Source organism: Phyllobates terribilis, unplaced genomic scaffold (genome assembly GCF_046119375.1).
Source record: "Phyllobates terribilis strain yellow unplaced genomic scaffold, ASM4611937v1 Scaffold_2__4_contigs__length_985480577, whole genome shotgun sequence".
Lineage (NCBI taxonomy): Eukaryota > Metazoa > Chordata > Amphibia > Anura > Dendrobatidae > Phyllobates > Phyllobates terribilis.
Window position 1 is genome coordinate 435,130,986 of NW_027362762.1, and position 12,590 is coordinate 435,143,575.

The 12,590-nt window shown below is 43.8% G+C and overlaps 1 protein-coding gene across 6 annotated transcripts in view; it reads left to right on the top strand.

The window, feature by feature from the left end:
- Positions 1-2,763: 2,763 nt before the first annotated feature.
- The window catches only part of RAD51C (RAD51 paralog C), an 84,812-nt gene continuing 74,985 nt past the window's right edge, over positions 2,764-12,590 (top strand). For all 6 annotated transcript variants that reach the window (XR_012283123.1, XM_073665368.1, XM_073665367.1 and 3 more), the window contains exons 1-2: positions 2,764-3,124; positions 7,284-7,521. Coding sequence is in view for 5 of the 6 variants with exons in the window: in XM_073665368.1 (XP_073521469.1) it covers positions 3,007-3,124; positions 7,284-7,521 (356 nt within the window). In the remaining variant the exon portion in view is untranslated. The remainder of the gene's footprint in view (positions 3,125-7,283; positions 7,522-12,590) is intronic.

Here is a 12,590-nt window from a genome sequence, read left to right on the forward strand (position 1 = left end):
GAATGGCTCCAGTCCAGGAGGTGAGTGCATGGTTTGTTTTTATTTAACATGGGGCACTTTAGCATTTAAGAAGAGGTTGTCCAGTAGTGGACAACCCCTTTAAATAAAAAGGGCAGCCAAACACAAGTGACAGTCCTACTCCTAATGAGAAACTACACAGCAACACAAGTAGGGCATATTTATCAAGCTAAATGCCCCAGAACCATGATGCCAAAAAAAGTTTCATGGCTTGCACCGTATTCATGAAGTGCTTTAGAAACTTAAAGGGGTTGTCCAGGGCTTTTTTTTTTTTTTTTTTTACTATGGGCCTAAAAACGAACAGGCAGGTAGTTGCTAACTATCTGCCTCTTCTACCCGGCAGCGGCTCAGATCGGTCAACAACTGCTCCTGCCAGCAATTCAGCTTCCACGTCAACAGAGCAGCTCTTCTTCTGCTCTGTCAATGGGGCGTGACTGCCGATGTCATGCTGATTGGCAGCTGACAATCTGCAGTTAGTCAGCAGGAGGTGGCTGACAATCAGCATGACATCGGCAGGCACATCCCGTCAACAGAGAAGAGTCACCACTGCTCTGCCAACATGACATAAGTGAAAGCAGCTGAATCAGAGATTGGCGCAGCGGGCAGGTAGTTAGTTCTTAGAAAAATAGTTGAGGATAACCCCTTACTGGCCTGGGGTGTATTAGTACGCCCCAGGCTATCACCCCCAGATCAGCACGGGCTCCGGCGCTGAGCCCGCACTGAACCGGGCACATGTCAGCTGATTCTTACAGCTGACATGTGCCCGCAACAGCCACGGATGGAATTGTGATCCACCCGCGTCTGTTAACCAGTCAAATACCGCTGTCAATCTCTGACAGCGGCATTTAACTGCGTCGGAAGCGCATCACTTACCCCGCCCATCGGTGACCCAGTCACGTGATCGCAGGTCACTGATGGGTGGGCATGACAACCCTGGGACTCACCAGGTCTCATGTAAAGATCGCTATCAGCGCCACCTAGTGGTCGGAGCTCATAGTACAGGAGCATTTCTGCTACATAGAGGTGATCTGCTCATTACCTCTATGTAGCAGAGGCGATCAGACAGTTGCTGCTTCTAGTCTCCTATGGAAACTATAGAAGCAAGCAAAAAGTGTAAAAAAAAATAAATGTTTTTTAAAAAATTAAAAGTTTAAATCACCCCTCTTTTGCCCCATTCAAAATAAAATGATAAAAAATAAACCCCACATACACATATTTGGTGTCGCCGCATTCAGAATCTATGGGTTGAAGAAAGCCATCTTTGTGGTTGTTGCTTAATCTTTATTTGCAGTTTTTAGTTAACGATATGCTTGTGCTCTGGCGCAGTAGCATCTATCTGCAAGCGATGCTCTGTGCAAGCGCCGCTAATAGATGCTACTGTGCATGCTCCGCTATTTAAGCCCAGAATGATGACAATGAGGCCAGAGCTCAAAAAAAAGTCCTGCCCCAGACCACGAGCATCTCATTAACGTACAACTGCAAACACAGATTGAACAAGAACCACAGGATGGATTTCTTCAACCCAGGTATCATTTTAATCAGTGTAGCAGGGCCAACCTGACACTGCCTGTAGTTTACTTAGAAAAATCCTGATGACAGGTTTCCTTTAACTCTTGTCAGAGTATAGCTGTGGCCTTGTTGAAAGGGTTTGTGGTAGCATAACATGACCCAATCAGTTAGAAATCAATAGGTGGTGGAAACTCAGACCGGACAGTCTTGTAATTCCATAGATTTAAACAGCATGAACCACTTTGATAAATGTGGCGTGTTTTACAATAGACGGCGTAAACTTGGACTAGAGAAAGAATCAGGCTGGGTGCCCACGTAGCGTTTTTCAAGCGTTTTTGATGCGGAATTTCCGCAACGGAAACGCTTGTAAAACGCTTGGTAATCCGCACCCCATGGTCCCCAATGGGATTCCGCAAGTTCTATGCACATGCTGCGGATTTTTCCGCAGCGTTTATGCTGCGTTCAAAAATCCGCAGCATGTCATTTAATTTTGCGTTTCCGCAAGCGGAATTGCCTTTGTCCAATGCATAAAAAACGCAAGGCAATTCCGCATGTGGAAAACGTGGGATAAACGCGTGAAAAATGCGCGATAAACGCGTGCGGAATTCCGCATGCGTTTTTCCGGGAGAAGACTTGCAGAAATGAAGCAGAAATTTTCTGCTTCATAAATGCAACGTGGGCACATAGCCTTAGGCTTTTTTAATAACTATGTACAAATTGTGTGATGTTCCTGCTATATCACATAATAATGGATGTGGTAACACTGCTGCAACCGTAAAACATCACAAAAATCCCTAAAAAAAAGTTTTCATTAAAAAGTGCCTTTTTCTGATTTGAGGGACAAAAATCGTGTGGTCAGATACTACAGTAACGTTATACCCTAATATATACTGCACGCCATTACTTGTGTGTATTTAGGGATGGGGGGTGGGATTTTCTCTGAGATTTCGTTAAAAAAATGCAGATTTCTTGAAAAGCATCAGAAAAAAGTGCAGGTTACAAATATAACAGAAAATGATAACAAAAATCACTTGAAAAACATGGCAGCTGTTACAAAGGATTAGAAACACTGGAACGAAATAACAATGTGTGTGAAGGTGGTGGCCTAGAGAGGATAGATCAGAAGGGGCAGAAATGGAGTCCAAATATTCATTTCACCTGCTACAGAAAATAGAAGAGCAACAAGGGCGCCAGATGCTGCTATGCGTACAGAGAGCACGAGGGGGCGCTGTGAGTAGGGGACGGTCTGTGGCTGATGCAGTCTGCACGGATCACAGCGATCCCATAACCCAGCAGCTGTATAAGCCGGGTCACTGAGCTGTAATACAAGCGAGGCGCCAGCAGGTGGGGCTCGCTGCTACAGGAGAGCGGTGCCAGTTCGGTCTGGTGCAGGCAGCGCTCAAGCGGCTTCCCGGCAGCGTGCACGGCTACTAGCTTTCTTCCCGCCAGCTGACGGGTAACTGAGTGACCGCCTGTAGTATGCAGCGTGAGGTCGGGAGCTTTCCATTGGCGCCTTCTGTACGGTCGAGACTGGTCGCTTCCGGCTTCCATACTCTGCAGGACGTAGTGGACGTGAAAGCCGGTGATCTCGCTAGAGGTGAGTGCGCCGCCGCCCACGCCCGCTATATGCAGCACTCATCTACATAGCTGAGCTACCAGAACTGTACACCACTGCTACCGGGCCGCCGTGTTACTGCTGTAGCCACGCCCACACACGCCGCTATTGGAGGCGAGCATGCCACAGACCGCCCACCTCCCTTAAAGGGAGCGCCTGCCGGCACCCTGCATACACATCGCTACATAGTGGTCGGGAGTGCCATCCTGCAGAGCCGGCCAAGTCTAAGGGCGCTAGTAACCTCTGCTCTCTATGTGCTGGGTATAGTTAGTGGAACTGGGTCCGATGAGCTCAGATGCAACATTAGGACCATGATGGTCAGATGTATGGGTCACTGTAGCGTTCTAAATCACATAAAGACATATGTAGTAATGTCCCCCAGCCTGGGCCCCTTCCAGGTATATACAACAGTTGAAATAAGTATTGAACACGTCACCAATTTTCTAAGTAAATATATTGCTAAAGGTGCTATTGACATGAAATTCTCACCAGATGTCGGTAACCCATCCAATCCACACAGGCAAAGAAATCAAATCATAGATGTCCATAAATTACGTTATGTGTAATAATGAAAAATGATTCAGGAACAAAGTATTGAACACATGAAGAAAGAGAGGTGCAAAAAGCCATGGAAAGTCATGACACCAGCTGAAATATATCAGAAATTAGAAAGCAATCCTGCCACTTAGTGAAAAATAATATCATGGAGTTCAACTGATGGCCTATAAAAAGGTGCCTCATTGCCAAGGTGCCACACAAGAAACATCTCATGATGGGTAAAACCAGTGAGCTGTCTCAAGACCTTCACAACCTTATTGTTGCAAAACACACTGATGGCACAGAAGAATTTCTAAACTACTGAAGGTTGCAGTGAACACTGTTGGGGCCATAATACGGAAGTGGAAAGAACATAATTCCTCCTTAAACCGGCCACGACCAGGTGCTCCCTGCAAGATTTCAGACAGAGGAGTGAAAAGAATTATCAGAAGAGTTGTCCAAGAGCCAAGGACCACCTGTGGAGAGCTACCAGGGCTGTGGAGTCAATAAGCCAAACCTCCAACTCTTCAATTTCCATGACACCAACTCCACAACCCCGACTCCCTCATACATGGCTCATGTTTAAGTGATAAATTTACTGTAGCACAGATTCATCTCAGCTAAAAGTCCAGACCCTTAGATCAGGAATAGGACAGACATTTATAGGACATTTCAGAATTTTCCAAAATTCTTATGAAAAAATATTCCCCATAAACTGCATTGAGCTACTGCACCCAATTTATTATATATTTTAGGAGTCTGTCGGTCCATTTTATACCGACTCCACCAAAATGGACACTGACGCCACAACTCCGACTCCACAGCCCTGAGAGCTACAGAATTGCCTGAAATCAGCAGGAACTACTGTTTCAAAGAAAACCATAAGAAATGCACTCAATCTCCATGGCCTGTATGCACACTCACCAAGCAAGACTCCATTGCTGAACAAAAAAGCATGATCAAGCCTGTTTAAAGTTTGCTCAACAACATTTAGACCAGTATGTGAAATACTGCGAGAATATAGCCTGGTCGGATGAGACCAAAATTGAACTCTTTGGATGCCATAATACACACCATGTTTGGAGGCCAAAAGGCACTGTATATCAACCCAAAAACACCATACCCACAGTGAAGGTTGGAGGTGGCAACATCATTGTGAGAGGCTGTTTTTCAGCATACAGCACTGGCAAACTTCATATATTTGAAGGAAGGATGAATGGACAAATTCTTGATAAAAATCTGCTGCCATCTACCAGGATGATGAAGGTGAAACAAGGGAGGACATTTCAGTAAGACAATGATCACACAGCCAAGGAAATTCTCAATTGGCGTCAGAGAAAGAGAAAATAAAGCTGCTAGAATGGCCCAGCCAATCACCTGACCTGAATCCAATAGAAATTCTATAGAAGGAACGAAAACTCAGAGTTCATAGAAGGAGCCCACGGAACCTTCTGAATTTGAAGAGTGTTTGTGTGGAAAAATGGACCAAAATCATACCTGAGCAATACATGTGACTTGTTTCTCCAGACATAGATGTCATCACTAACAAATGCTTTTGTGTTAAGTATTAAAGGGTATCTGTCACCAGAAAAAACGGTAGTAACGTGCAGATATGGGGTTAATTTGCAGGTTAATAGCGTTGCTAACCTGCCCGGCACCTGCACTTACCCGAACTCTGGGGGGAGAAAATAAGCTTTATTCCCCCCGGCAGCGTTCAGGTTTCAGTCACGGGGTGGCGACAGCGTGTTCAATATTTTTCCCTGTGACATTTCTCATTATTACACGTAACTTAATTTATTGACATCTATGGTTTGATTTCTTTACCTGTGTGGATTGGATGGGTTGTTACCGACATCTGGTGAGAATTTCATGTTAATAGCACTTTTAGGAATATATTTACTTATAAAATTGGTGACATGTTCAACATTTATTACACCAGCTGTATGTCCCGCATCCTGGGCCCTTTCTTGGTATATATGTCCCACCATCCTGGGCCCGTCCTGGTATATATGTCTCCCATCCTGGGTCCTTTCCTAGTATATATGTTCCCCATCCTGGGCCCTGTCCTGGTATGTATGGCTTCCGTCCTGGGCCCCTTTCTGGTATATATGTTTCCCGTTCTTCATACATAATAAAAATAAAAAAATCTTCTCACCTTCCTTCGCTCCCTCAACATATGGCATCCTTTTCCAGGCTGTGTGGGAGGGGGGCCTGACAATGTTAGTGGCTACTTCAGCTAGATGTACGTCCCCTGTGCACATTCAGCTGAAATGTATTGCAGCGTAGTGACCCTCTGGCTCCCTGCTCTGCAATACACACCGCCGGCCAGTCAGAGGCGTGCCAGTGCCAGGCATTTCGCATGGCACTTCGATGTCTGCTGCTGTCCTCTGATTGGCTGGCAATGTGTGCATCCAGCTGAAGGAGGCGCTGGGGTTGGCGGGCTCCCTCCCACATGGGTCCAGTCTCAGTCGGTCCAGTCTCGGTCACACCCTCTGCGACTGTGATTGTCACCAAACTCTTTCTTTAAAGGGAATCTGTCACCCCCTTGGATGTACTTAAGCTATTAATATGGGCATACAAGTTCTAGAATACTTATAGTCATACCTGTATGCCTTATATCTGCCGTCCTGTTCTTCAGAAGTCATCTTTTAATTCTGCCTTCTTCCAGGTTCTGGGGCGTGCAGTGCCGGGAAGTAAACCTTGCCTCCGGTCTTCATTTTCGTGCCTGTCACCTCCCATCACCGTCACAGGGCTCTGTGGTGTCTAGTGGTGGTCTCGCACCTGCACCCTGCATTTGTGATATTCCGCCCTTCTATGGCCATTGGCTTCTTGTTTCTTCTGCGCAGGTGCTGGCAGGTGATAGATTCCCTTTAACCACTGAAAATGATTGTACTTTTACATTGATGATCTTTCTTTAGGGCTCGTGCAGACGATCGTATATCTTGGACGAGTGCGATCCATGATTTTGGCACTAGCTCACTCATGTCTATGGGTCTGTCAAAAAAATCGGACCGCACTTGGAAGACACCCGAGCAGAATCCGATTTTCATGGACAGACTGAATTCAGAAGATGGAGAAACTTCTTTTTTTTTCTTTCTCTCCACCTCCAAGAAAATCGGATCCCACTCTGATCAAATCAGCCATCATCTGGCAGGAAAGATGCGGGCTCAGCGTACAAGCCCGCATCAAAGGCAGAGACACAACTTTTAACATACATGTACTTCAAAGGTTGTCAAGGGGTTAAGGTATGTTAACACCTTTTTAATTTACATTATGCTACAATACTATATTACTACAGTACTGGTACTACAGATCCACCCCAATTCAAATACATAGGGGATGGATCAGTAGTACCTGGCCACAGTCACTATAGCTTTCTTTGTAGCTGTTGTGTTCCGTCAGTATCCGAGAACTTCTGGCTGGCAACAACTGATCAACAGGCGTGCCAGGTGTCGGACCCCACTGATACCCTAAGAGTAGACCATCAATAGAAAAAAGTAGTGGTCAGCCTATATAATGAACATGGTTTACATAGTTGTGCTGTTCTCAGCTCCATATCAGTACTGCAGGAGGATGATTGATATGTGCGTTTCCATTGCTGCAGAGGCTGGATTATCTGAGGACAATGCTGTGAAAGTCCTGCAGGTTCTGAGGAGAGAGAATCATAAAGACTCATCTACATCCCTGAAACATACAGCTTTGGAGTTACTAGAACAGGAACAAGCTCAAGCGTCCATTATAACATTCTGCTCAGCATTAGATGACATTCTCGGAGGCGGTGTGCCATTGACTAAAGTCACCGATATTTGTGGGCCCCCTGGTATAGGAAAAACACAATTATGGTGAGTTAATTGTATAAATCAGTATTTTTTACTTATATTTGTTTGTTTTCGTTGTTGTTTTTAATCCGTCATATACCGTAGTTAGAGATATGGACCTTTTTATTTAGTGCAACTTTTAGGGTTGTTGTTCACATGATTCTCTGAGGATGTTTCTTTAGGCTGTTCTGCATTATTAATCTGTGAGCTACACCCTCTTGGAAAAGACCATAAAAATCGGCAATAAATAAAATGACTTCTATTTCTGTGACCACATGGTGGATTTAACAAAAACACACCAACTGAATATTCAGGTGAGCAGCGGTAATGAAATGACAACTAAACCTGAGTCCTCTTTAAAAAAAAAGTGACCTTACAGCAAAATGTAAAAACAATTACACTTTTTATCTTAAATGGAACCTGTCACGTGATCACAGCGCATGCGCACTGAAGCTGGTAATCACACAGCCTCAGTGCGCACGCGCCAGATCAGCGGTCCGACGTGTGCAAATGCGCATGCTCCCCTCAAATCTAGCGCTTGCCGGGAGCAGTATTCAAATGTCATGGGCGGTGCCAGCACTAACTGAACGCGGTGCCCACCCATGACTGAATCTGAGGATCACACCCCTATGATTGAATACGAGCAGGTAAGACAAAGTATATAAAACATTATAACATCATTATAATACCACCGATTTTCATGAAAACAGCTTTTAGTGATGCACATTGCATCACTACCAACGCTATGGGGGCACTGTACATTGCAACTAGGTCGTGACAGGTTCCCTTTAAAAAGTTGTACAAAAAGCTAGGATTATGTGACGTTAGCAGCCCACAGCATTAGGCCGCACTGCTGAGTGATACTGATAATAGTATGTGATATATTGATTTCTGTCAGTTGAAATGAATTTCTGAAATCACCAAATTGATCAATTGGGATTGATTTACTAACCCTGTCTAGTAGGTAGATAGTGTAAACCTAGACTAGAATGTCTTAAAACACAACAGATTTGTCAAAGGGTGAATTTTTAGTCAGCTTACTTTAAGTTTACTCCATGTACCTTTTAGACCACTTTTTATGCCAAAAAACAGGAGCATACCTTTATTAAATATGGCGTATTGTACAAGCACAACCCTTTATCGAGACACTTTCTAAAAGTGACAAGCGATATGCAAAAATGTATAAAGCCTTTAATAAATGTGGCATATGATATGTAAGCCAGAATTCTGTCTCAATTTGAGACTTTTTTGTTGCTATTTCTTCCCCAATGGAATTACAGTACCGCGAGTATACTGTATGTGTGTAAATACACTCTGCAACATTGAAATTGTAACACCAAGAAGGAAAATAATTATGGAAATCACAGGATCAATAGACATGTTAATCTGCAAATGATGAGAAAATGGAAACAAAATGTACAAAACATCTCAATTTATTCAGTACCGAGTATGATCGCCTCGTGTAGAAATGCACTCTCTTAGGCTACGTGCCCACTATGCGTTTTTCAAGCGTTTTTGCCGTGGAATTTCCGCAGCGAAAATGCTTAAAAAACCCTTGGTAATATGTGCCCCATGGTCCCCAATGATAATCCGCATGTGCTGTGCACATACTGCGGAAATTTCCGCTGCGGATTATCATTGTGGAAAAATTCGCAGCATGTCCATTATTTTTGCAGACACGCAGCGTAATTGCCGCCATTGACTTGCATTGAATCGCTTAATATCCGCATGACTACATGTGCACATGCGGATATTAAGCTATTCAATGTGCGGATGGTACCCGGGTCTGGAGAAGAGGAGACTCTCATCCAGACCTGGGTACCATTGTACCTGTAAAAAAAAAAAAAAAAAAAAAAATAGAATTTAAAATAAAAAATATACATTATACTCACCTTCTGATGTCCCCCGGTCTCCTCTGTGGTGCGTCCTGGCTCCCCGGCGGCTCGCGATGGTCTAAAAGGACCTTTCATGACGTTATTTAGTCATGTGACAGGTCACGCGACCGCTGACATCGGTGGTCGCGTGACCTGTCACATGACTAAATGACGTCATGAAAGGTCCTTTTACACCACCGCGAGCCGTACAAGAGACCGGACGCATCGTACAGGAGACCAAGGTCATCGGAAGGTAAGTATAATGTTTGTTTTTTTATTCTTTTTTTTTTAACTGTTAACTTGGCCACACTATATAAATCCATGCCGTTTGCATGGATTTATATAGTGTGACCAAGTTATCAAGCACTTTTCCAAGTGATGCTAAAATCGCTTGGAAAAGCGCTTGATAACCCGCATGCGGAAATACATGCAAAAACACTTGACAAACGCTTCTACCTGGCAGGAAAAAGGCATGTAAAATCCGCATGCGTTTTTCCTGCCAGGGAGATGCGGTAAAAATCTGCAGCATTTCTGCATCGTGGGCACTTAGCCTTACATACCTTGGCATGCTGTGAATGAGATTATTAATGGTTGTCTGAGGAATGATCGTCCTCGCTGAATGCACTTGGGCACACAAATCATCACACAAAGATCTGCTGCTGACAGCTTCCTTTACAGTTGCCAACTAATGCCGTCCCAGATGTGCTTAATGGGAGACAAGTCCAGAGATGCTGCAGGCCATGGTAGCATGATTAGGCCCCAGAGGCTGCTCACAGAAGCACAAGCAACATGCTGCACGACATTGTTTTTTTGAGAAACTGCTCCTGGACACTTTGGAGAAATTACTACAACCAAATCAATGTATTGCCAAGCTGTTAGTGGACCTGGAATAAACACTAGAGGGGTCTGATTACCATACAGTACAGACCAAAAGTTTGGACACACCTTCTCATTTAAAGATTTTTGTGTATTTTCTTGACTATGAAAATTGTACATTCACACTGAAGGCATCAAAACTATGAATTAACACATGTGGAATTATATACTTAACAAAAAAAGTGTGAAACAACTGAAAATATATCTTATATTCTAGGTTCTTCAAAGTAGCCACCTTTTGCTTTGATGACTGCTTTGCACACTCTTGGCATTCTCTTGATGAGCTTCAAGAGGTAGTCACTGGAAATGGTTTTCACTTCACAGGTGTGCCCTGTCAGGTTTAATAAGTGGGATTTCTTGCCTTATAAATGGGGTTGGGACCATCAGTTGTGTTGTGCAGAAGTCAGGTGGATACAGAGCTGATAGTCCTACTGAATAGACTGTTAGAATTTGTATTATGGCAAGAAAATAGCAGCTAAGTAAAGAAAAACGAGTGGCCATCATTACTTTAAGAAATGAAGGTCAGTCAGTCCGAAAAATTGGGAAAACTTTGAATGTGTCCCCAAGTGCAGTTACAAAAACCATCAAGCGCTACAAAGAAACTGGCTCACATGAGGACCGCCCCAGGAAAGGAAGACCAAGAGTCACCTCTGCTTCTGAGGATAAGTTTATCCGAGTCAAAAGCCTCAGAAATCGCAGGTTAACAGCAGCTCAGATTAGAGACCCGGTCAATGCCACACAGAGTTCTAGCTGCAGACACATCTCTTCAACAACTGTTCAGAGGAGACTTTGTGCAGCAGGCCTTCATGGTAAAATAGCTGCTAGGAAACCACTGCTAAGGACAGACAACAAGCAGAAGAGACTTGTTTGGGCTAAAGAACACAAGGAATGGACATTAGACCAGTGGAAATCTGTGCTTTGGCCTGATGAGTCCAAATTTGAGATCTTTGGTTCCAACAACCGTGTCTTTGTGAGACGCAGATAATATAAACGGATGGACTCTACATGCCTGGTTCCCACCTGAAGCATGGAGGAGGAGGTGTGATGGTGTGGGGGTGCTTTGCTGGTGACACTGTTGGGGATTTATTCAAAATTTAAGGCATACTGAACCAGTATGGCTACCACAGCATCTTGCAGCGGCATGCTATTCCATCCGGTTTGCGTTTAGTTGGACCATCATTTATTTTTCAACAGGACAATGACCCCAAACACATCTCCAGGCTGTGTAAGGGCTATTTGACCAAGAAGGAGAGTGATGGGGTGCTACACCAGATGACCTGGCCTCCACAGTCACCAGACCTGAACCCAAACGAGATGGTTTGGGGTGAGCTGGACCGCAGAGTGAAGGCAAAAGGGCCAACAAGTGCTAAGCATCTCTGGGAACTCCTTCAAGATTGTTGGAAGACCATTTCCGGTGACTACCACTTGAAGCTCATCAAGAGAATGCCAAGAGTGTGCAAAGCAGTCATCAAAGCAAAAGATGGCTACTTTGAAGAACCTAGAATATCAGACATATTTTCAGTTGTTTCACACTTTTTTGTTAAGTATATAATTCCACATGTGTTAATTCATAGTTTTGATGCCTTCAGTGTGAATGTACAATTTTCATAGTCAAGAAAATACAGAAAAATCTTTAAATGAGAAGGTGTGTCCAGGCACAGGACGGTAAAGACAAGGGCGAGGTCAGACAGTCTGAGGTCGGGGAAGGCAGCACAGGTTCAGGATAGAGAAAGTGACATGCTGCAGATTTCAAAAACTCAATGCATTTCAAATTCTTTAGAGTTAAAAAAGGCACATGGGCGTGAGATTTACATACATGTCAGAAGCAAAAACATGCAATAATTAAGACAGTCATCTGAAACACGTTTGCATAAATTTTTTAATGGTTTTTAGAGATGAAGTTGCGACTTCCTTTCTCTATTTTTGCACAATGAAGTATGGCTTTTAAAAGAAGATTCTGATGCTGGATCACTGTTTTTTGCTTCTGTCGACCTCTCACTGCATTACAAGTTTCCGTGCATGCATCTTCTTATGGGTGAGCTTACTTTTTTGTCCTTTTTGATTATATACATTTCATCCACTTTGCTGGAACTGTAATACTCTGTAATATTTTTTTTGCATGAAAATATGTAGCAGAACTTAGCCTAAATGAGCGCATCTCAAACTCAGATGCAGTAGCTGTTGTAAGAGAGGTGAGGATAGGTGTCAGGGGTTTACCGTGACATAGTGGGGCCAGAAGACTGCAGTGTCTGATTTCACGTACTCTTGCACTGATTATAAGCAGTTCACCATCATATTAAACAGTGCAGGTTTGTGTTAGCCGTGCAAGGGTTAAACTGTTTA